This window comes from Macrotis lagotis, chromosome X (genome assembly GCF_037893015.1).
Source record: "Macrotis lagotis isolate mMagLag1 chromosome X, bilby.v1.9.chrom.fasta, whole genome shotgun sequence".
NCBI lineage: Eukaryota > Metazoa > Chordata > Mammalia > Peramelemorphia > Peramelidae > Macrotis > Macrotis lagotis.
In genome coordinates, this window is record NC_133666.1 from 190372889 (window position 1) to 190399773 (window position 26885).

General features: G+C 35.9%; 1 protein-coding gene across 1 annotated transcript in view; it reads right to left on the reverse strand.

Annotated features, from left to right (window-relative positions):
- Positions 1–26885, reverse strand: part of LOC141500135 (band 4.1-like protein 4B) — a 143924-nt gene that overhangs the window by 38162 nt on the left and 78877 nt on the right. The window contains exons 3-6 of the mRNA XM_074203072.1: positions 14023–14065; positions 12003–12081; positions 9940–9984; positions 7728–7780 (exon numbers count right to left, since the gene is read on the reverse strand). Of these exons, the coding sequence (XP_074059173.1) occupies positions 7728–7780; positions 9940–9984; positions 12003–12081; positions 14023–14065 (220 nt within the window). The remainder of the gene's footprint in view (positions 1–7727; positions 7781–9939; positions 9985–12002; positions 12082–14022; positions 14066–26885) is intronic.

Consider the following 26885-nt stretch of genomic DNA (forward strand, 5'->3'; position numbering starts at 1 on the left):
GGATCTCTCAGAAACCTCCTATGGTAGGTGATACATGTATTACATCTACTCTATAGATGGCTCAGAGGATATGTGACTTGTTTGTGGTCATGGCTAGTAAGCGCTAATGGCTGAATTTGAACTTAGATCTTCCAGATTCTAAATCCAGTTGTCTATCCACCATAAACCAAATCACATAAAAACTGAACGACTCTCAAAGCATATAAAAATTGAATGACTATGACAGGACAATGTTTTGAATGTGAATTAATACAGAAAATTAATTAAAAGATTACAAATAAACTCAATTCTAGATCAGAAAAATCCAACTTATCTACTATCTATATTATTGACAGCAACAAACATGCTCACTGTAAGTTGATCAAATCTTTTGGAAAGAAAACAAAACTTTATCACTGACTTTCAAAACTGGTTTAAAAGCCAACACTTCATGATATTCACAGCATTATAGAATCATAGAACATTAGAGCAGGAAGGGATCTTGGGGACTCTCTAACCCATCTTCCCAATCCTTTGATATTTTACAAAAGCGAAACCTGACATTCAAAAATCACGTCATTTCCTCAGTTCACATAGATCATTAGTGACAGCTCAAGTCTCTACTGCTCCAGTCAAGTTCCTTGAACCTGTGGTTTATGCCCACAGAAAGTACTATTTCATCAGCCACTCCCCTCCTAAGTCAGCTAAAATCTGGTTTCTTCCTCCTGCTGTTTGTCTTAAGAAGTTCTCTTTCGGGTCATCAATGAACTCCTGTTTGCCAAATCCATGGTCTTTCCTAATCTTCCTCAAACTTTTTGCTTTTTTTGATACAGCTCATCCTCTCCTTTCCCTTTTAAAACTCACTCCTCTAGTTTCTTTGATGCCAACCTACATCAACCTCTTTATTCTACCTACAGTATATCAGCTCTATCTATAATACAAGGTGAAAACACTAAGGTCAAAAAAATTGAGGAAATGATTAGAAATCAAGGTCAAATTGGCAGGTTCATCCCAGAAATATGGGGATCAGGAAATGAGGTGAAATAAAAGTGGCACGAATAAATTAAAGTTGAAGGAAGAACAAAGGAAGTCTGAGTCAAGTTTGCCAGGTCAAGAACACTAGAAATCAGACACAGGCAGAATTGAGGAAGCACCCAAGTTTGGCCTATAGGCTGCAATACTTAATGATTATAAAGGCATAGACTGCTAGCAGGAGAAAGAGAGTCTCACAGGGAGAGAGTGATTTGCCCCAAATCACAAAGCAAATTAACAGCAGCTTTAAAAAAATGTTTATAGCTCCAGCATATTTCCAGATGCAGATAAAATATTTCAATTTGAATGTTCTGACATATCAAAATCAGAACATTCAAAAGGAAATTATTATTCTTACCTCTTCTCCTTTCCCACTTTTGCCCTTTGTCAATTGATATCAATTTCCTAAGTCCCACAGATCCAAAAGCTCTGATTTAATAATTCAACAAGCATTTGTCAAACATATATTAGGAGTAAACAGTAGTTTTTTAATAGTTGATAAGGGAGCTACTTTCAAAGTCAGAAAGACCAGGCTTCTGACATAGACTGTCTGTGAAAAACTTTGGGCAAAATATTTAACCTGTCAGTGTTCAAATACATAACCTTCTGATGAGAGATATGACAAGTCCAAGAGACAGAATTTTGGGGTGATAATCAATTTTATCAAAATAAAATAAAATAAATAAATGTCATTTGACTTTCTGTTAAAAACCAAAGATGAATCATGGAGGCCACTCAATATTTATATGTTCTTGGGAGAATGGGGTGTTCTTGAAAGGTGAAAATCAACTCTGATTAAAAACAAATGAGAAAATGAATATAATGAGAGGTGGCTCTATTCTAATAAGGGACTAAGGACATGACTGTTTATGTCACTCATGGACAAAGAGAGAGACTCATTTCAATCCAGACCTCCTGTCTCAGGCAATCTATATTCTATCTAGTCACTTTGGGGTAGAGTTTAATTCTGGGGCAAGGTCAGAAATATCCCTGAGAGACTGAACTTTAAATGAAGAAATAGAAAAGGAAAATACAAATCCTAATTTAATAATTTGTTATTAATAGAAGAGAGAAATAGTAATTTCTCCCACTAAGATTATAAACAACAGAAAAGGTACCAATTCATATTGTTAGATATGATCTCCTTAACTAGGAGCTCCTAACACCAATGAAACCAGAGGTCCAGTCTCTTAATTCTTGACCTCAAAGACTACAATACACAACTAAGCATAATACAAATTAGAAATGGATAAGTGATTAGAAGTCAAACAGAGATACTCTTTAGTCCTTTTCAACATTCGATGAAACTTCAAGCTCACAGATATTTCCTTAAAAAGGTTCCTTTAATTCATCCTTTTTCTACTCTCACTGCTATCATTCTAGTTTAGATCCCCCTACACTTCATACTTGGATTATCTTAAGAATCACCTTGTCAGTGTCCTTGTCCTCCTCTTTCTCCAAACAAAGCATCTTTACAATGCAACCATATCAAAATTCTTAACACACTGATTTCTTCACAGAGGCAGGTTCACATTTTGAACACAATAAATATTTGCTGACTATCAGGATAAATAGAAAATAATTAACAGAAGGAAGATCAGCAAATGTTTTGTCCAAGATAACACAATCAGTACTAACATAAGTAGGATGTGAATCTATATGGTCCTGAGTCCAATTCTCCAGCTAATAATCATATTATCTTTCTAATATAGCATTTGTAAGTTTGTAAAGTATTATCCTTACAACCCTGTGAGGAAGTTAAAGGTATATAGAATACAGGACTTTTGAGTTAGGAAGACTAGAATTTAAATCTGGTCTCATCTCTTACTATCTTATCTCAGTTTCTTCATCTGTAAAATGAAAAGGAGTAATAGCAGCTAACTCACAGGGCTACTGTGGGTATCAATAATGTAGTATACATAAGGTGCTTTGCAAATCCCTAAAGCACTGAATAAATACTAATTATTATCATGATTTATTCCAGTTTTACAGAAAAGGATCTAGCAAAGTCTAAAACCAAAGACCTGGTCTAGAGGAGCAGGAATGAAGGAGAGAGGATCCACAAAAGGAATTTTAAAAAATAAGCTTCTTTTGGGATATAGCAGAGGGGCTGCTTATTCCCCACTCTGACTTATATTTCCTGCTTTGCCAAAAATGGCAAGGGCTTGTAGATTGTAAGTTTGCCACCAGGGAGGAGTACAGCCTCACTTCTAACCATTAGCTACTTACTACTTAGGGACAGTAGGATGAGCTTTCTGGGGGAAGTTCTCAGATTCAGAAAAGGCCCATCCCAGATCTATTTTTTTTAAGTTTTCTTTTTTTAGGTTTTTGCAAGGCAAATGGGGTTAAGTGGCTTGCCCAAGGCCACACAGCTAGATAATTATTAAGTGTTTGAGACTGGATTTGAACCCAGGTACTCCTGACTCCAGGGCAGGTGCTTTATCCACCTAGCCGCCCCTCCCAGATCTATTTAAATCCTACAGGTTCTTCAAAACCTTTTTCAAGTCCCTCATGGTTTAGTCTTCTCTGATTACTCAGGTAATCAATGACTGGGCTGTCACAGCACCAACATCCAACCTGGAGCCCTTCCTGCCACCCCACTAATCTCCTCTTGATAGGATTCAGTGGTAAATTTCTTGCTGGTCCCCAAGAATATTGTTTCCCAGAACAAATATTTATTGAATGATTGATTCTGAGGTAAAAAGAAAACTGGATGACTACTAGACTACCAGTAATTCAAGATTATTACTTGGACAATAATGGAAACTCATTACTTCCTAGCTGTAAACCCACAAATGGTTTGGTTTCTCTCCTTAACAGAGAAGATTGTTTTATTTTTTGCAAAAATAACAAACATTAGCTCATTTGATCCTTACAACAATCCTAGGAAATAGGTGCTATTATTATGATGTCCATTTCACAGATGAGGAAACTGAGGCAAACAAGGTGAAGTGACTTGCCCAAGGACACACAGCTAGTGTCTGAGATCCTATTTGAATTTAGGTCTTCCTGACTCCAGGTCACATTCTCTCTGAGGCTCAGCTGCCTCAGTATTATTATCTCAGCCTGGAATGTGATAGGAATTTAATCAATGTTTGGAAAACAACCACTCCAGTCCACAGTGGTCTTTCACGTTTTGGATATAGTTGGTCTTTTGAGATCTCTTACAACTCTCAGTTTAGGAGCCTAGGCCTGAAGGATGACGCTAAGTAAGAAGGTCTTGGTGGACCCTGGAAATGATTCATAAAAACTGAAAAGGCAAGTAGCCAATGTAAAAAGATCAAAGCTTTGGGGATCAGACCGAGTCAGAGAAATGGTCAAATTTGCACTCCTTACATATAGGTTTCTTGACTGAACACAGACTCCCCCCCCCCCCCCCCCAGGTGCTGAATGTTTTGTCTTGGACTTCAGAATTGTCTTTAGACTGTAAGAATCTGGCCCCCTACGACCAAAGAGCAAGTAATCTGCTCTGCCTTTTGCTTTTGGTTCTTTTTACTCCCACCTTGGACCTCACTTCCTTCATTTTCTTTTCTTTTTTTTCCTTTTTCTTTTTGCAAGGCAATGGGGTTACGTGGCTTGCCCAAGACCACACGGCTAGATAATTATTAAATGTCTGAGGCTGAATTTGAATTTTGGTCCTCCTGACTCCAGGGCTGGTGCTCTATCCACTGTGCCACCTAGCCACCCCTCACTTCCTTCATTTTCACTAGCAAGTAGGACCAGCGATTTCTTTGAATCACTGGCATGTGTCCTAGGTGGTACACAACACTGTGATACTTTGAGTTTTAAAATTATTATAATGATTGTAGCTAATATTACTAAATTTAGAATGGTTTTACATATTATCTTGTGTAATTCTAATTGTTCCATGTGTTTTATCCAAATCTGGACAGTGATGCAAAAGCCCATGGTAGCAGGCTGTTTTATCTGAGGTAGAGAGAAGGAGGATCAAGGTCTTCTACAGTAGCATTTTTTCTAGAACTGGCCCTTACTATGAACTTGGCCTATTAGTTTTTTGAAAATGTCAAAATAACTGGGAGAAAAACCAGTCTTTACTCTACAAGGAAGCCAAACTCATTGCTGTAAGTTTATCTCACAAGATTAGAAATGTGAATAGCATCTGAAAGAACATCAGAGTTCCAGGTCTGACTATAGACAGATGAAGAGTCAATTATCACAGAGCAACTTTAATTCTCTTATTTCAAGAGACTAGGCTTATTCTAGGTAATGCTGTAGAATGGGCAATTAACTCTCATACAGTCTAACTAGGCCTGAAAAATCTTTATGAAATAACTCCCAATTTTCTGGAGATTCCCAAAGGATTTTAATTGGCATATTTTCTTTTTTCCTACTTGGCACATGGAAGGAAGTTCTAGAGGCTTCCAAGGATCCTTTACACTGAGCTTAATTGCTGTTTAATTGAACAACTTACTTCCAAAACCCACAAACCTATTAGCCTCCCAATCAAACTGGGGTGGACTAGGATTCTTTCTCCATGATGTCTGTGAATCCAGACAATATTCTAGCAATATTCTATACTGTTATAATTGCTATTAGTTTCTTTTTAAACCTTCTTAGGAAAACCTCAACTATATAATCTGAGGCCAACATTGCAAAATAAACACTACTTGACTATCTGCATTTAAATGACATTTCTTGTCTGGCTTTCTTTGCAAAGAGTTTCAGGATAACAATTAGTAAAGAAAGGAGAGAATAAGAAAATAAGGGAGGAGGTCTACTCATTTTTAATATTAGTTATTTGTGTTAAGAAATCATTTATTGGGGTGGCTAGGTGGCACAGTGGATACAGCACCGGCCTTGGAGTCAGGAGTACCTGAATTCAAATCTGGCCTCAGACACTTAATAATTACCTAGCCGTGTGGCCTTGGGCAAGCCACTTAACCCCATTGCCTTGAAAAACAAAATCTAAAAAAAACAAACAAACCATCATTTATTGGGGCAACTAGGTGGCATAGTGGATAGAGCAACAGCCCAGGAGACAGGAGTACCTGAGTTCAAATCCAGCCTCAGACACTTAATAATTACCTAGCCGTGTGACAACGGGCAAGTCACTTAACCCTATTGCCTTAAATTAAAAACAATTTTTTTAAACAAATGATTTATTCATGTCATCCTTAAGAATTTTCTACTTTCTCACTTTTTAAAATACTAGCTAGTCAACTCAATGTTTTCTTCCTATCCTCCAACAGCTCTTATGTTTGCTCTCATCCCCTATGTCAAATATTTTACCTTGCAATGCATTATCACAGGAACAATCTAATTGTCCATTATCTTATTTTTCTCTATAATTCTTATATTTACCCCTTAACCCTGAATGAGTTAATTTTTTTAAAGTATACATCTTGATTTTTTTTCATACTTTGAATAATATTGGGGTTTTTTTTAGGTTTTTGCAAGGCAAACGGGGTTAAGTGGCTTGGCCAAGGCCACACGGCTAGGTAATTATTAAGTGTCTGAGATCAGATTTGAACTCCTGACTCCAGGGCCGGTGCTTTATCCACTATGCTACCTAGCCACCCAAATAATATTGTTTTAAGTAAAATTTATACCATTACCTACAGTGCTTCCACATTAACATGCCTGTACTGAAATCCTGTACTTTGAAATTACAGAATTTATAGAATAAGAGCAACAACATCTGCTTTTACTTGATCTCATAGGTCAAAGGGGAAAAACTATCTAGCATTACTAAGTCTCCACTATAAAATATTTCACTTTAGTACAAAATAAGGATATATTTTTGAATATCACTAGATTGAAATATACTCCTCTTTTCATAATTGTCATTAAGATGAGTTCTATTTCTACCTTCATAATGAAGATAACTATAAATATGTCCCAATTGTTGTTCCCATTTTTCTAGACTAAACAGAGATATACTTTAATGTCTGATGCAATTTACATGAGTCTTTAATTACATCAAAATAAAAGCTTTAACTCTCTAATATGAAAATCATACACTAAAAGGAATTAATCCAGTATAGTTAAAACACATCAAAATATTTTTTCTCATAATTAAGAAAAGATTTAGTGTTAAATTAGAAACAGCTTTCTGACAATAGTCACAAAGATAATTAATATGTAAATATATGAAAGGTCTGTGATGTCATTAGCATAAAAACAATTATATCCTTCTCTATGATGTAATACAGAGGTTCTAGGATGTTAAGGCAGGTGAAAAATAAAATGACTTACTCAAGGTCATATAACTAGAAAGTGTCAAAATCAAGATTAGAATACAAGTACTTTGATACTTCTCATTAACTAGAAAAATAAATGAGAAAATGGATAGCTAGTATATCCTTTTATCTATTGGTGTAGCTGAAGTTTTATTAGTGAACATCTGAACTATTTCATTTGAAGTAAGAGTATTTTATTTTATTTTTTTTCTTTTTCTTTTTAGCTTTTGCAAGGCAATGGAATTAAGTGGCTTGCCCAAGGCCACACGGCTAGGTAATTATTAAGTGTCTGAGGCTGGATTTGAACTCAGGTACTCCTGACTCCAGGTCTGGTGCTCTATCCACTGCGCCACCTAGCCGCCCCAGTAAGAGTATTTTAATGACTTCACATGCCAACATTTATCACAATAAACTGTGGTACAAATAATTAGTGGTAACATTAACACCATCAGACTCATCACTGCAATGTTATCACATCAAATTCAGAATGCCAATAACTTCCAAATGGTTTCCTACCTTGAAGACACAGAGCAGCTAACTCCACAGCAGTCTCATATGGGCATTTCAATCTTCAAAAAAAAAGAAATTAGCTCAGAATATACATCTTTGTTAAATGTACATGTAAAAAAATACAATAATAGTAAAAATAGATTTTTTTAAGTTTCTAAGAAAATCTGGATCACTATTTTTATTCTTTCCTTATTATATTCTGTGGAATTTTTAGAATCAGAAATAAGCAAACACATTTCAGAGTGATTACTTCAGAATATGAGAAGCAATGTTTCACAGTGTGTAGGTCCTGAAGAAATATAAACTATATACAATATCTATTTATTTTGAAAACAAAATTAAATAAAATTTGTCAAGGGGATGAAAGATTATGAAATACAATGTTTGGTACCCCCCCCCCCCCAGTAATTTGCTTATAACTCCCAATGAGGAAATTCCCTTCATTTGACTAGCAGCTGTTCAGTATTATTTCTTGTTATTGAAGGAAAATTTGCCATACATTGACTTAGTTCTAAAAGTAGAGTCAAGGCAATCACTCTTCTTTAATTAACTGTATTCATTCTATGTATTATTTCAGAAATGATAGCAAAGTTCAGGCATTGGAAGAAATCTAAGTTTACTTTAAAGTGGAAAAAATTATGGATACTTCAGATTTTTTACCAGATTTTCTACTCTTTCCTTTTGGTTATGTCTCAAAGATATTTTGCTTATGTCTCAAAGAAACTATATTTAATATGATCAATTGTATATATGATTCTGTTGTCCTGGAGCCTCTTCCTTTCTGGAATCTAGGTAAATCTTATTGTGGGACTAAAAAGACAAACCAGGAAAATGGGATCCAACATGGAAAGGAATGGGGTTATAACATCTTCAGTCACACAGAATCAATTTTAAAAATTAATCTTTGTCAATTGTAGCACCTATTCTTAACTTTATTAAAGTGTGAATAAATAAGTGTTTACAGTGATCTCCATTTTTCAATACTCATTTATTAAAAGTAACTGTTTGATCTTTTCGTACGTACATTATACATAGTGTCCTATCTTGTTTAAAGCACAAGTCTCTACTCTTTCAGAAATGGAAGGAGATTAACTGGCTTTGATGCTATTTTTTTTAAAAAGCTCAATTTTCCAGTCTTTAATCCACAGGCATCAGAGCACTACAATGTAACCACTGGCCTTGGGTAGTTAGAATTGACCATATTTTTTGACTGTTCTAAAGGGAAATGATAAATCAATATATTCTCTAGTCTAAGCATGCTTTGAACAGAAAACAAATTTTCCCTTCCTACAGAATTAACAATAATGGAAAAAGCCAACAATAATCCATTTCTAATGGTTTAAGGAGGCATCGTTAACAGCAATAAACATACCTACAAAATATATGAACACAATATCAAAGATCAAATATTTGGGTGACATGACTGAAACAGACAAATACATGCATTATACAGTCTACTTATTTTATACTGTATATTCCATTTAGCTTTCCCAAGTTTCAAAAGGTCACAGCAGACACTAAAAAAAGGGGTATTCCCTTTTTTCATATAAACAGGTATTTAAGTTTCAAAATATTAGTCAAAATTATTCACATACATTCTTAGAATTAATGCGATGGAAATTACTGAAGTTACTGAAACAATGAAATAATTATAAAAGCTATGATTATTTGGATTCATATTTCTTCTAAAAGAATACTGCATGTGAAATTGAATACTTTGGTACCAAAATATTTTTGATAAAGTATTATAGAGATTGAAAGAAATAATACTAGAAATCTATTTTTTTAAGAGAGGAAAAGAAAATGACAACATACAAATCCTTTTTTCCATCTGACTCAGGAGCCAACCCCTTTACATTACTTAAATGCAGATGGTGATGAATGAGATATTTGTGTAAAATATCTATACCTGTATACATACTAAAAGTGTATTTTACGAAAATAGAACAGAAGCCATGATGAATGGGCCAGTGATGTCATTCAAAAGATTAAGATATCTGAATGCACATCACTTCAAAAAGAAAATGTTTTTGGTAATGATTCAAGATATATAGTATTTTTTTAAAATAAAGGAAATGATGATATGGTACAAACAATAGATCTGCTTAATAAAAACTCACTTTTTTTTAATTTTGAAAAGGAACATGACTAATAGACCTAAAACAATGCACATTGTTACCTAGTAGGAGTTCAGAGTTTGTAACAAAAACATACTTACTTTCCTGAAAGAATGTCATGTCTGAGTTGTAATACAAACAGGTACCTAACAAATATATACAAAAGTCAACAAATAGTGTCATCTTTCCAAGTCTCTATCATTCCCAAATTCCCCATTGTAAATACTACCCCACATATTAAATCTTTATTGAACAATAAAAAAAATATTCAAATAAGCTTTCAACATTTGAGGAAGACTTTCCATTATAGGACTTGTTTCCTGAAGTATGTCCTAGAAACTACTAAAGAAATGTGCATTTCACAAATATCACAAGATATCTCTAAGCTGAGTTATGGAACATTGTGCAGTCCAACAAGTATAATTCAAAACTTCCTTGAGAAGAGAACCAAACAGGATTAAAAACTTAGCAAATTTATGTACAATCTTTGGATAAAATAGCAAGACAGAGCATCTGACCTGAAGAATACTTAACTGCAGTCTTCATTTGCCAGACCCAAAAGTTTGAGGCTGACTTGGTAACTAGCAATTAAATTTTTTTTTAAGCACAGATCAAAGAAAATGGAGAAAAGCCTTGGTTTTGATTAGTAATGTGACATATATGAAATAAAAGATGGGGGCACATTATTATGGGGAAGTAGCAGACAAATTAATATGAATATGTTTCACCAAAGCTAAATGTGTCATGGTTTTGATGATGTTTCTATGCAACAGGTTTGAATGAAAGGGTTCCTGAGTAACTGGGTGAGACACTGGAATAATTTTTATGTTTTAGAGATTTCAAATAAGGATGAGTTGAAGGCAAACTTTTTTTCTGTACTGAGGATAAAAGAGAGATGGCTGAAGAGTGGTATATCTAAAAGTGAAATAAGATGGGGGTAAGTAACAAAAAAAAATAAAAGATTCCTGTGTTTTGTGAAATATGACTGAAAATACGAACTTTTTAAAACCTCTTCTAATAAAAGTTCAACCAACAATGAAGTTTGCTTTTCATATTCAGGGAGACTATAATGTCAACTATTAATGAGAAGTTATAGGTGAATGTCATACAGATTCATAAATGTAAAAATGGAAGCTTTCAAAGTTATAATTATAAAGTTATAATACTCGGGGTCCTCAATAGGTGACTAAAAACCTGCTGTTCCATCTTGTTGACCTACCTCTTCCAGTTCCAAGAAAGCCAATGCCACTGTGACCTGATCAGTAACTTTTACTTCTCACCCCATTAGATAACTGATATATATTGTCATTGCTACTATACTCTTCTACTAAGAGTAAAACACACACACACACACACACACACACACACACAAACACACGAAGAAATTAAAAAAAAATTATATGCCAGGAAAAGGGCAGTGGTATCAGTACTAGAAAGGGGAGAATCACAATATTTGAAACATATGGCTCCATTCTGTCTTTACACTATTTCATAGCTTTGTAAAAGAACTATATATAGGAAATGCACAGGAATACAGTAGAACTGGGACTGAAAAATAACCTAATAGAGAAGTAAAGGACATTAATTCTTAGAACAATGCTGAGTTCTACAGAAACAATTGCCATAAATTATTACTGCCACTTAGGGACTTTTAATTTATTTTACTTTTTTCTTTTTTTAAAAGGGCAGGGGGAGTATGCTCTCTTCCATAGTAAAAATCAAGGCAATATGTGCTAGGCCTTACTTTAAATAAACTGAGAAATTTGAGGTTGGGAAAAAGTATACCTGTTTCTGAATTCAGTGAAATAAAATCCAAAATAATAGCACAATGACCTTATTTACATAAAATCTCAGGAAAGTGAAAAGGAGAGAAGGAAATAGATCTGTCACCCTAATCACCTGAAAGATGAGGCAGTAAAGACCAAGTTGTTTAATTTGAAGTGCAGATATCCAAGAGAAAAGAGACTGGCAGAGATGCAGAGTTAAGGTTACATAGAGGACTGAGATAGAGAAAACCTGGGATTCAACAAAAACGTTAAATAAATTATCCAACAAAAAAAGAGGAAGCTAAGAAACAAATAGGAAAAGACAATAATTTCCAAGAAAATCCTATATAATGTAAATGAAATACAAATTTAGAAATATATTGAAGATCAAGTCCTACCTTGTAAACTCTTCTCGAAGGTTGTTCGGTTCTGAAGAATAGTATTTAATTCGAAAGTGCAAAACATAAGCAGATCCAACTACACATTTGAAGATGGTTTTCCCAAAGTTTGAAGATCACACAGTGAACAAAGGGAAAAAATAAATTAATTAAATACATAACAAATTTAACTATTACATCAAAAGGTACAAAAGTAGAGGATAAAAAAAATCTAAGCAGCAACTATCATTTCCTGCCCCCACCCCAAGACTGATGGACATAATGCGAAAGGACACTGATTTGGATTAAAGACAACATAGCTAGGTAGACTAGTTTTACAGAAAAGTCTTCTAGGATTGGATGAATTCTCACTTGCACCTCTAATCCTAAAATATTTCAAACCAATGTAAATTTTTTACAAAATAATTGTGAGATTAAAATGTAGACATAAATACACTGTTGGTAATGCTTTAAATAATCCAACAATTCTGGAAAGAAATATGTGACTAAAATTTCCATAGACTTTGACCCAGAAATTACACTGATAAGTATATACTCTAAGTAGGTCAAAGAAATGCCCACATATATGAAAAAAATATAACCAGATACAGATATACACACATGTATGTTTATATATTTTAGCATATTCTGTGACAGCAAAGAATTCAACTGGGGAATGCTTAAACAAACTGTAGCCTATGAATATAAGGGATTATCTCTATGCTATGAAAAATAATATATATGTATATATATACATATATATATGAAGAATTTAAAGAACAAAAGGAAGACATATGGATTAATGCAGAGTCAAATAAGTAGATGCAGGAAAACAACATAAACAACAATACAACAATGTAAATAGAACAAAAATATCAACCTGAAAATTGTATAATTGCAATGACCAAACTTGGCCTCAAAGAAGAACTGGGAAAATGCACTTTTTTCCCTTCACTGTACTGGGGGGGAGGGAGAGAAGATGTGTATAAAAATATTACATATACTGTGACAGTCAATTTTGCTAAATTCTTTACTTTTTAACTTAAAAAAACCTTTGTTCTAAGAGATGTTAACTATTTAGGACTGTTATATTTGGAAATGATTGTGCTCTTAATCAAAATAATTTAGGCAACAGTTCATTATAACTAGCATTTATATGATAATACTTGAAAGTTTACTAATTACTTCACAAATATTAGATCATTTTATTCTTAGAACAACTCTGGGAGGTAAGGGCAATTATTATCCCCATTTAACAGATGAAGAAACTAAGGCAAAGAGTCACACAGGAAGTTTCTGATACTGAATTTGAACTCAAATCTTCTGACTCCAGATCCAGGGCTCAGTTTACTGCACCACCTCACTACTTACAGGTACCATTTCTTTATGCTATACCATATTGAGGTCAACTTTTTATACTATGAATACACTGGGGACAAGGAGATGGAGGAGAAGAAAAACAATATTTTGAAACTTATAAATACAACTAAACTATATTTATAAATATTCTTCAGAGAATCAATCTTTGGAAAAATTATGGAAGTAATGTTCAATGAAAGTCTTCATTGGTAAAATGAAATGGATCAAGTCCTAAATAATTGTATCTATGATTCTGTTTTAAATCCAATATGCTCTAAGGGACCTTCAGAAAATAAATAAAACATGTGGGCAAGTGCTAAATGCAGGTGACTAGATGACATTTCATTGTAGATTCATAAAAACAAATTTTCTGAATATTACATGAGTCATTGTTTTTCCCTCCCAGAAGTATATGGTTTGAAACCTACAAGTACTGCTAAGCTTCTTTATAAATGGGAACATTCTGATCTTTTAAGGACTATTTAAAATTTTCCACATATAGGCTTTAACAACTTTCGGTCAACTTGAAAATATTTGAATTTTTAATTTAAAATTAATTCTTTCAAGTGGTTTCATGTTATATTTAATAAAAATATAACAACTCAATGTAGAAGAAAAGATGATTTAAATTAATTCCAAAGAAAAGGAACAAAACAAGAAATTTTCATTTGGGGTTACTTACTTTTCATTTGTTTCTTAATAGGTTTTGAATGATCCAGCCAATGCTAAAAGGAAAAAAAATGTTTATTAAGACCAAATTTGTCATAAAGATAAAGCAATTCAACACAATGTAAATCTACTTTAGCAAAGGGATCAATATTCCATAGAAGATTGCACAGCAGCAATTTCAGAAGTTTTAAAGTTAATTCCTTATGCTTGCTGGTTTTAAGAAGTGTTTACTTTTTAAAACTTAACTTTCCAGAATTGAAAACCTTGGGAATCCATTGCTTTTCCCTCTGAAATTTTCCTTCATACTGCCAAGGCTGGAGAAGCAAGTAGTTATGAGCTTATAATAACATTATTGCAATCTTTCTCTGTCCTTCCCTGTCCCACAAACCATAAAATGTATCAAATGAAAATTCATGATGTCTCTATTTCTGTGAATTGGGAAAGAAAAATAGTCTAATTGAGACCTATGTTTCATTTGGAAAGACTAAAGCTTAAACAGCCTGTGTCTTGCCTAATATCTTTTTTAAAAAAACAAGATTATAGTCATATATTTTTTTTACTTTCAATATAATTTTCTCTTCCCTAGATAAAATGGTTTCAAGTGGGATTTTTACTGGCCCCCCTCCCATGCCTGAAATGTTCTTCCTTCTCATCTCCACCTTCCCTGGTTCAAGTTCCAGCTAAAAACAGTTTTTCTTGATTCCCTCTTAATGCTATCTATCATCTTCTCTTCTAATCATCTTCAATTTAGCCTATCTATGTGTGTACATACATAGAACTATTTTCATTCTACCTCCCCCATATACTCTTTGAGAGTGGGGACAATACTTTGCCTTTGTAGATCCAACACTTGAGACAATGCCTAACCCCAAAATTACACACATATCTGTTCAAACAAAAATTCCCATAAAACAATGACTAGCATTTATATTGTCTTTTAAGGTTTGCAAAGCATGGGACATCTGTTAGTTATTTCCTTTGTGTCTTGGCCACAGATTAGCATTAAAAACTAAATTTCTGTTGAAATACATTTTAGATTATTAAATATTTTGTTTACAAAAAAGGAGGAAAATTAGGGTCCTGTTCCTCATTCCCTATTCCCCCCCTCTCCCTCACTTTGGATCTTGTTATTCAAAGTTAAAAGTTTCAGTGAGGACTAGTCACACCATCTGTTAGTCAGAAGGGTTCCTGATAAGCATACTAGGTTGGATATCTTGAAATGATCAACCACAGTCTGATTATTACCAACAGAATCAGTACATACCTGATTTTTAAAGTCTCATAATCATGAATCTATTAGCTTTTACTGCTTTTACATTTTTAGTTCCTTCTACCCCTTCCAAGGTTACCTAGCAATACAAGTGTACACTTACTCTCTCCCTCTCCCCCCCCACCCCCAAGGGAATCAGATACTTTCAGACAACTATGTATAAAATAAGGAGTCTGGAAAAAGAACAAGTATATATTAAGCACCAATATAGGCCAAATTAGATAGATGGTGCAGTGGATGAAGTGCTGGCTAGGAGGCAGGAAGACATTGACACCTAGCCTCAGCCACACACTATGTGACCCTAGGAGATTCAGGTACTATCATCATTATCATTATCACTATTGTTATTATTCTCTTTTTACAGGTAGGGGAACTAAGGTAGACAGAGGTTAAGTATCTAGGGTCACATTTGAACTCAGAGGCCCATTTGATACAACCTTGGGATATTCAGGTACCATCATCATTATCATTATACTATTATTATTATTATTGTTATTATTATTATTTCCACTGTACAGGTGAGGAAACTAAAGTAGACAGTGGTTGAATATCAAGGGTCAGATTTGAACTCGAAGACTCAACCGTGGGAGATTCAGTAATATCATCATTATCATTATCAATATTATTATTCCCATTTTACAGGTAAGGAAACTAAGGTAGACAGAGGTTACATATCTAGGGTCACATTTGAACTAAGAGGCCCACCACTATCTACTATGTCAATCAGCTAACATAAGGCAACAAACAGCAGTCAGAACCACTGATAGCAAAAATATTCTCCTTTAAAAAGGAGAATAAGTTATTTTTAATATGCTTTCTAGCATTTTAAACTAGTAGTTCATAGACATTTCGTACAGAGATAAACAACCCTAATCATTTAAGTGACTACAGTTCAATTCAAGAAATTTAAACACCAATAATATGTGCAGTGTTAGATGTTAGAGACACAAAGACTGATATGAAAGAACTGAAGTCCTCAAGGAATTTTGAACTCTATTTGAGAATGGGTGGGAATTCAGAATACAGATAAATAAATATAGCAGCAGGAAAACTGAGGAAGGAGACAACATTAACTGGAGGAATCAGTTAAGGTTCTGAAAAGGAGCAGCAGTACTTGGAAACCTTTGAAGGAAGACATGAAGCAGGAGGGCATTCCAGATACCCAGGGGGTGGCCATGTGGAAGAAGGACAGCTTATATGAGTGCATGAAGATAGTCTACTGGGAGGCCAACTTTGGTGAACAGCCAATAATCCAGTTTGGCAAGAAAGAGTTTGAGGGAGAATAATATGAAATAAGGCTACTTTTAGATAGGTGGGAACCAGATTGTACCAGGCACTAAATATCAAGCTAAGGCATTTTAAAAAAATCTCTTAGGCGATGGAAAAACCATTTTTTTTAGGTTTTTGCAAGCAAATGGGGTTAAGTGGCTTGCCCAAGGCCACACAGCTAGGTAATTATTAAGTGTCTGAGACCAGACCTGAACCCAGGTACTCCTGACTCCAGAGCCGGTGCTTTATCCACTGCGCCACCTAGCCACCCCGAAAAACCATTTATTTAGAGGAAAATGTTAAGATTAGATATAAGCTACAGGAAGGTTATTTTGTATTTTTGGCATCTGGGAAAAGGATTCACTGGAGAAGGGAAAGACTAGATACACCAAAAGCCAGTTTGGATAGGGGAAGGAATATTATTAGACATGGAATAATTGTCTTCTTTCCAACTCTAATAGTCATCCAATTTCTTGTTTAATGAAATAAGAAATCACTACAGGTAGCTCATTCCATTTTTTTAACTGCTTGCTAATATTATTATGAAGTTCTTTGTCCTGAACCAATGTCTCTTTGGAAGTTCTAATTCTGCCCTTTAGACTTACAAAGAGGAAAACCAATTTGCTTACTCTCTAAGAGACTCTCAAAAATTGAACTTCCTTGGGGGGGGGGTATTTCTTTTTTGGGACTATGTGCAAGATTCCTGGAGCTGACATGAAAAAGGTGATGTTGGCTTTTATTGCAGACTGTAGCTCCTATATCTCTGCCATTCTCAGGGTGGATGAAATATATGCCCAGAGCTTTCCAGGTTAACAACCCAATTTCTTCATTACATAGTTTCTAGTTACCTCCTCTAGACTCCAATGTCTCATTGCTGTCCTTAAAATGTAATATAAAACTAAGCAGCACACGAAAAAAATAGCCTATACAATGAAATCATAGCTCACAGGGATCATAGATATAGAGAAGGAAAGAGGCCCGAGAGGCCATCCTGTCAAGCCCCTTCAGTTTACAGAAGGTGAAACTGAGCCTCTAAGAGTGCTTTACTCAAGGGCATACAGCTGCTGGGGCATTGAAACAGCACATTAGAGAACACAAGGTCTGGAGTCAAGAAGACTTAAATTCAAATTTGGCCTCAGACACTTACTAGTTGTGTGACCCTGGCCGAGTCACTTAACCCTATTTGTCTCAGTTTCCTCATATAACAAATAAGTGGGAGAAGGAAATGCAAACCACTACAGTATCTTGGCCAAGAAAACACTCAGTGGGATCCTAAAGAGTGTGCCAAGACTGAAGAGCAATACAAATACAAAGATGTCAAATTTTAAACTAGATCTTCCTTACTCCAAATCTAATATTTTCTCTAAGTAGGTTACATTTTCCACCCCATTCTCTTAATGAAGACTAATTGGGGGCGGAGCCAAGATGGCCACTTGAAGGGATCCAGTCTCAGGAGCTCTCTGATAAAAACTCATAAACTAAGGACTCTAACTAAACTTTCGAGAGACAGAACCCACAAAGGGACCCAGTGAGGCAGTTCTCCTACTCAAGGTAACCTGGAAAAGAGCAGAAAGGCTCTGCACCCCGGGGTTGCAGAGGCTGCCTGCCAGAGGGGTGGCCCGCCATAGCAAAAGAACTTCAGCCTCCCGGAGGCAGCCCCAGGGCGCTGGGAGCCTCAGCTCACAGCAGCGGGGGAGTCTCCTGAGCTGCACCCCGGGGAGCACCGGCACAAAGTGGGGGAACAGCGGGCCACCTCTGCCAGAGCAAGCACGTGGAGCCCAGCCCTCAGGGCACACAGCCAGCAGCTTGGTCTTTCCTCAGCCCAGATGCGGAAACAGAAGCAGGGAACCCATAAGCAGGAGCCCCCAGGGCATGAGCCCATTGAGCTGAGGGAGGGGAGTGAAGAGAGACTGCAGAACTCTGTGCTCTGTCCCTGGAACAGAACTCTGGAGCTCTGACCACATTCAGATCCTGATTGCAGTCTAGGACCCCCCCATAGAACAGCAGGCCCCCCCCCACCTCAGCCCCGTGGCAGAGGGGGACGCTTATGGTCATTCACAGACCAGGAGAGAGGATAGAACCTCACACACTGAAACCCTTGTGGGAGTGTCCCAAAAGCTCAGGAAGGCCCCCCCCCCACCAAAACAGGCTTAGGCTGGGAAAATGAACAGAGAAACAAGAGGAAGACCATTGAGAAATATTTTGCAAATGAGCCCAAGAAGGATCAAAATACTCAGTCTGAAGATGAGGAAGCACAAGCTCCTGCAACTAAAGACTCCAAGAAAAACAGAAATTGGGCTCAGGCTATGATAGAGCTCAAAAAAGACTTTGAAAATCAAATGAGGGAGTTAGAAGAAAAACTGGGAAAAGAAAGGAGAGAGATGCAGGAAAAACATGAAAATGAAGTCAGCAGCTTAGTCAAGGAAATCCAAAAAAACGCTGAAGAAAATAGCATGCTAAAAAACAGCTTAGGTCAAATGGATAAAACAATTCAAAAAGTTATTGAGGAGAAGAATGCTTTAAAAAGCAAAATTGGCCAGATGGAAAAAGAGATAAGAAAACTCTCTGAGGAGAATAAATCCTTCAGACAAAGAATAGAATTCAGGGAGATTGGTGAATTTACCAGAAATCAGGAATCAATACTTCAAAGTCAAAAAAATGAAAAATTAGAAGAAAATGTGAAATATCTTATTGAAAAAACAACTGATATGGAAAACAGACTTAGGAAAGATAATTTAAAAATTATTGGAATACCTGAAAGTCATGATCAGGAAAAGAGCCTTGACATCATTTTCAAAGAATTAGTACAGGAAAATTGCCCTGATATTCTAGAAGCAGAGGGCAAAATAGAAATGGAGAGAATCCACCGATCCCCCCCCCGAGAAAGAGATCCCCAAAAACCAACCCCCAGGAATATTATAGCCAAGTTCCAGAACTCCCAAGTCAAAGAGAAAATATTACAAGCAGCCAGAAGGACACAGTTCAAATATCGTGGAGCTGTAGTCAGGATCACACAGGACTTAGCAGCAGCTACATTGGAAGCTCGTAGGGCTTGGAATACAATATACCAGAAGGCAAAAGAGCTTAAAATGCAGCCAAGAATGAACTACCCAGCAAGGCTGAATGTCCTCTTCCGGGGAAAAAGATGGACTTTCAATGAACCAGGGGAATTTCAAATGTTCCTGTTGGAATGGCCAGAGCTGAACAGAAGGTTTGATCTTCAGATACAGGACTCAGGTGAAGCATGGAGATTGGAGGAGAGGGGGGAAATATGAGGGACTTAATGAGGATGAACTGCATGTATAGAAAAATGATACTGATAATATTCATATGAACCTTCTCAGTTAACAGAGCAGGTAGAGGGAGCTTTTATAGTTGAAGCACAGGAGAAAGCTGAATTCGAAGATAAAATATGGTGCAAAAACAGAGTCAATAGGAAAAAAAGGGAAATGGAATGGGAGAAAGAAAAAGGAGAGGGGGAATAGTCCAAGCTATTTCACATAATAAGATTTTTTTTTTTTATTACAATGAGCTATTGCAATGATATGGAAGGGGGGAGGCAAGGGGGAATGAGGGAACCTTTGCTCTCATCAGAGATGGCTAGGAGAGGAAACAGCAAATATACTCAATGGGGTATAGACAACTGGAGTAAGAAGGAGGGGGGAGCAGGGGGAAGGGGTGGGGATGTGAATAAAGGAGGAGAGGATGGACCATGGGGGGACAGTGGTCAGATATAACGCATTTTCTTTTTTTACTTCTTGCAAGGGGCTGGGATTGGCTGGCCTGCCCAGGACCATAGGGCCAGGTGGATTCTGGGCCTAAGGGGTGGTATGGGGGCTCAGGGCTTCTTGGCCCCAGGACCAGGGATCTGTCTGCTGCGCTACTCAGCAACCCTACAGCAGAGTCAGAGTAAAAGGAGAGAGAAAATATAGTACATGGTAGTGGAGAAATAAGAAAGGAGCGAGTTGTGATCAGCAATGGCAACGTTGGAAAAATATGGAAGTAACTTTTGTGATGGACTTATCATAACGAATGTGATCCACTCACGACAGAGTTGATGGTGTTGGAACAAAGACTGAAACACATTTTTTGTTATTATTATTTGGGGGAGGGTGCAGGGCAAGTGGGGCTGGGTGGCCTACCTGGGGCCACATAGCAGGGTGATCATTGGGTGTCTGGGGCCGGATTTGGACCCAGGTGCTCCTGGCTCAAGGGCCAATGCTCTGTCTGCCACCCAGCCACCCCTACTATTATTACTATTTTATTTTATTTTGGGTCTTTTTTTTTCCTTCTTTTTGGTTTTTGCAGGGCAGTGGGGATCAGGTGGCTTGCATGTCACATGGCTGGGTGATTATTGGGTTTACGAGGCTGGATATAGACTCAGGTGCTCGTGGCTCCAGGGCTGGTGGTTCGTCCATTGCACCACCTGGCCATAGCTACAATTATTACTATTATTTTTTTTAATTTTAATTTTTTTCTCTCCCCTTTACTTTTTTCACCCAAGCAAGTCTATCTATATTCATGGGGGGAGGGGTATTTTGTTTACTTGTAAACAAGTATATTTTATTAATGTAAAGAAAAACATTTATACAAAATGAGAATAAAAAATAAATTTAAAAAAATGCATAACCAAGAAAACAGTCTACTATAATAGTTATTTTGCAAAAGTAAACATAACCTCCACACACAAAAAAGAAAACCTCAAGAAAAATAAAGTGAAGAAAAAACCTTATGCTTCAGTCTATATTCAGACACCATCAGCTCTGTCTTTGGGAGGGATAGCATTCTTTATCATAAGTCTTTCAGAGGGGGTAGGGGGAGGGAAGCAAGATTGGGGGAAAATTGTAAAACTCAAATAATATCTTTAATAAAAATTAAATTAAAACCTTAAAAAAAATGAAGACTAATTACATGAACTACTGCTTCAGAAAAGTAAGTCATTAATATATCATCATCATCATCATCACCTTAATTCAATGCTTCCATGGGTACAGGTACTACCTCAACCTGGTTCCATCTGTACAGTCAGATACAGAATTGTTGATATCTTAAGAGCAAGAATCTGCAAACTATGGCCTAGGGTCAATAAATATAGTCTACTACATGGTTTTGTATGGTCTGACAAGCTAAGAATTGTTTTAATATTTTAAAAGTTTTATTGTATTTAAAAACATAAAAATCATTCTCTTAGCCACAGGAGCAATACAAAAATAGATTGCAGGTAGGATTTAAGCCCTCCCCCATAGTTTGCCAGACTTTGGTATTAAAGAATATCCTGTCCCCTGAAGGCTATCCCTCCTTTATCCTTTATTTGTTCTGCTGCTATTTTTTAACACAAGTGAAGATTTTGCTAAAATCTTTGCTCATCCCTGAAACTTGTCAAGATCCTTTCTGGACTCTGTTTTTTTTTTCTTCTGGCCTTGTCTCATTCTCAAATGTGATTAAGGCCTTTATCTTAAACTAATTAACAGTCAAAATATTGGACAGGATAGGATCTGTGCTAGGACTCTGTCAAATTTCACCACAGCCTTCTCTCTAGGCTGATATCAATTTATAAATCAATATTCTTGAGCTATTTCCACCAATTTGGAATCCATTTTACTATCAACTAGAGCACCATTCTCCATCTAGTTCAATTCAATTCACCTAACAATGGGACCCAGGCAAAAGACAATTCCTTGCCCTCAAAGGACCCACAGACTAATATTCATAATGATATGAAAACCTTTAGGAAATGCTTCCCTTAAATGGAGATACTTCATTACTCATTCATCTAGTAACTTTATCAGACACCAGACACTGAGGTTCTTTCTCAAAGTTAAATTTCCAAGTATTCAAAATTACTATAGAGAGCACAACTCTGATGAACTGACCATGTTGTTCAAATGCCAGACGTGTACACACTTGCCATTTTATGGAGAACTCACACAGGGCAAGTGCTCCCAAGGGGTCAGAAAAAAAGGATACGAGGACTCTCAAAGTGTCCTAAGAACTTTGGAACTGATTGTGCAGCATCTGATTGTGCAGGGAGCTACTAGCACAGGTGTGCCCTCATCGGAGAGGGTGCTATACTTTAGGGGCAAAGCAATTGGAAGCAGCTCAACGTAAACATGAGATAGATTTAGAGTTAACCACCTGGGTGTTCACATAGACTATACGTGCCTGCCCTGTAGTGAAGCATTCTGAGCTCATGGGTCTGATCAGCCAGTCAGACATACTACAAGATTCTAATAGAGTCATGTTGCTTTGGTCCTCTTCAATAATGAAGAACAAGAAAGCAACCAGGAACCAGTAACTTTATCAAGAAAGGAATTGAGGTTAGTTTAGCTTACTCATCTTTAACGACTCTTCTTTGCTTCCTGTATTTTACTTTCTCTTTCTTCCAGTTTATTAATAATTTCAGAATTTTGCTAGAAATTGACCTTAAGCTTCCCTATAACCCGTCATTTCCAGAAATCAACTCCCCCTTCTTTCCAGTTACCAGCAAAATAATAGTCTTTAAACTATGTTCAAGAAAGTGGTAAAGGTTATAATTAATGTATTTGTAAAGGACAGTGGCACTGATTAGCTGGCATGACCCCTAAAGTAGCAGGTCATTTTCTTTGAGGCACTTTGCAATTCTAATTCTTCTTTCATATACAATACCTGCAGGGTATTTGCAAAGCATGCTCCCAGAGGTTGGTTATTTCTTAGGGACCATGCATGAGTTTCCTGTAGCTGACATGAAAGGGCTGATGAAGGTTTCTATTGCAGAATGTAGACTCTACAGATCTCTTAGAGGGTGTGTGAAGTATAATTAGTAATAAGGTGCATAAAATAGATTAGTTTCCACAATAAATTTTTTTTATTAAAATAACAATATAGTCTCTCTCTCTTAGTGATTTCATTTGCTCACATGGATACATAGAATACTTCCACAAAGAATGCAGCTAGGTGGGGCAGTGAATGGAGCACCCAAGAGCCCTGGAGTCAGGAGGACTTGAGTTCAAATTTAGCCTCAGAAACTTAACACTTGGGCAAATCATTTAACCCTAACTGTATCAAATCCAGGATCAACTCCAGTCACCCTGATCCACATCTGGCCACTGGACCCAGATGGCTCTGGAAGAAAAAGTGAGGCTGGTAAACAATACAGCTCCCCCTCACTCAAATTCAATTCATGTGTTTGTAGTGGTATAAACTCCATGATGCCATAGTCTTTGAGAAAGAAGGGCAAACATCATCATCATCATCATCATCATCATCATCATCACCATCACCACAACGAATTCTTCTAAACATGCATATGTATAAGAATATATTGTACATAAAGATAATATATTCTATATTAATATGATTAATATATTTAATCTAAATACATGAATATCATATTTATATGCATTTGAACTTGTTATATGATCAAATACAATTGAAACAAAATTTAAAGGAAAGAAAACACTTCAATTTACCCTGCTGACTCTAGACTCCACTTATCAACCCCTGTTTAATTAATTTTGAAAGAAATATAAAATAATAATTTTAATGCATTTAATCAAAATTCTCATTGATTTGTACTTTTTAAAAATCTTTCCTCAAGAAGGTACCATATCTAATTAATAACAATCATAAGTCACATTTATACTTATATAATGACATTTGAGCCTCACAACAACCCTTTGAGACAGGCACCAAAGTGATTACCAATTCCAAAGCAAAGGGGAGGAAATTGAGCCCCTGAGAGACAAGGTAACTAGACCTTTGTCACACAAGCAGCAAGGGTCAGGGGTGGTTTTTGAACCCAAGTCTTCCTAAATGTAGTATCATATCCATTATAGAACACTGCTTCTACCTAAAAACAAATTATTGAAATAAGCTTAATTTTAAGATAAATGAACAAGTGTAGGGATCCAGGACTTTAGGAGGGGATATACTCTCTGATCCAGTAGGAGATGCTAATCTCAATAACAAAAATATGAATAGGGTTCAAATTCGAGGAAATAGGTTATGATAAAGATCATTTTGAGGTTGGTGCATAACTTAGTCTCCTCAAATTAATTGAAATGGATTATGTTTAAGATTTTAAGGAAGGTAAATGAACTTCTCTCCTTTTTTTCCATAGGAAAAATCTAGTATGGACCATAATTTAGATTTATAGTTCTAAAGCTATAAGAGATCTCAGAAGTCTGATAAAGTAACCCCCCAATTTACACACGAAAAAACTGAGGATAAATACTACCATAAAATGCCTAAAAGAAACTCTGCATACAGCTGGCTAAATACAATTTTTATTGGTTCTAGGTTAGCTACTAAAGAAATTTTGAAAAAGGATAAGTTCACCTTGATTAAAGGTAAGAGAATAAACATATATTAAGCATCTATATGTTACAGGGACTACACTAAGCATTTTACAAATACTATCTCCTTTGATCCTCATAAAAACCATGGAAAGTAGTGGGTTTTTTTTTAAATTCCATTTCACAGTTGAGAAAACTGAGGCAAAGAGAAATTAAATAACTTGACTAGCCGGAAATGTCTGGAGCTGCATTTGAATTCAGGTCTTCCAGTGACTCCAAACCCAATATTCTTATCCACTTGTGCTAGTCTACATGGATTTCAAGTCTGAAGATGTTGATACATTAATTCCTCAAAGCACTTCCTTACAATAGTAAGGTAAGCCAAACAATTATTACTATTTTGATTTTATAGATAAGGAAAAAGGCTTAGTCAGAGAAGGGTATGAATTACTTGCCCAAGGTCATATAACTAGTATGAGTTGGTGTGACTCAAACTCCAGGCTCCTGACTATAAATCCCACTGTTTTTTCCACTACTTCCTTCTACTGCCTCCCCAAGAAGATGGCTCAACATATCCTGGGTGTGCCCAAAGGCTACAGAACAGAAAAGATCAGTAAATAATTCAAGCAGGCAATAAAACAAGAAGGCCCAGAGCACTGAAAGAATTCTAAAAAGTCCATGAAGTGTAGGTTGAATTGTGAACTGATCCAAATAATCTGGAGAATAACTTGGAACTAGGCCCAAAGGGTTATAAAACTTGCATAGTCTTTGAATTAGCAATAACACTGCTAGATCTATATTCTCAAAGAGATAAAAGAAAAAAAGGGATGGGGTGGGATGTTTGTACTTGTACAAAACATATTTAAAGCAGCACTTTTTTGTGGTGGCTAAGAATTGGATATTAAGGGAAAGTCCATCAATTGGATAACAGCCAAACAAGTTGTGATATGTGACTGCAATGGGATATTATTGTGCCATAAGAAATGATGGATAGTATGATTTCAGAAAAACTGTTAAGATTTACACGAACTGATGCAAAAATGAAGTGAGCAGAACTAGGAGAAAGTTGTAAACTATAATAACAATATTGTACAACAAAGAACTGTGAATGACTTAGCTATTCTCTCAGCAAAACAATCCCAAAGGACTCATGATTAAACATGCTATCTACCTCTGAAGAAATAATTGATATTGTCTGATTTCCAACTGAAACATACTATTTATCACTTTCTTTTTAATCTCGTTTTTTTGTTTGAGCCTTCTTTTATAAAATGACTAATATGAAAATGTTTTACATGATTGCACAAGTATAGCCTATATCAGATTGTTTACTATCTTGGGGTGAGGGTGGGGGTCAAAAGGGATAGAACTTTGAAATGAAAACTTAAAAAAAGAATGTTAAAAATTGCTTTAACATGTAATTGGAGAAAAAAAGTATTATTTTTAAAGGTTGCTGAAAGTATCTCGGATAAAGGTGCAATTTCTAAAATATATAGAGAATGGTATCAAATTTATAAGAATACAAGCCATTCCCAATTGATAAAGGAAGGAGCGGGAGATAGGAAGGAAAAGAATTTTGAACTCAAAATTTAAAAAATATGTTAAAAATTATTAACCATGTAATTGGATAAAAATGAAATATTTTTTAAAATCTGCTGAAAGGATCTTGGATAAAGGTCTCGTTTCTAATAGAGAATTGTGTCAAATTTATAAGAATATAAACCATCAGAAAAAACCACCCCCAAATTGATAAATGGTCAAAGGATATGAATAGATAGTTTTCAGATGAAGAAATCAAAGGTATCTATGAGCATAAGAAGTGTTCTAGGAGTGGCTAGGTGGTGCAGTGGATAGAGTACCAACCCTGGAGTCAGGAAGACCTGAGTTCAAATCTGACCTCAGACACTTAATAATTACCTAGATGTGTATGGTCTTGGGCAAGCCATTTAACCCCATTGCCTTGCAAAAACCCTAAAAAAAAAGTATTCTAAATCCCTTTTGTTGAAAGAAATGCAAATTAAAATCACTCTGAGATACCTCACACTCATGAGACTGTCTAATAAG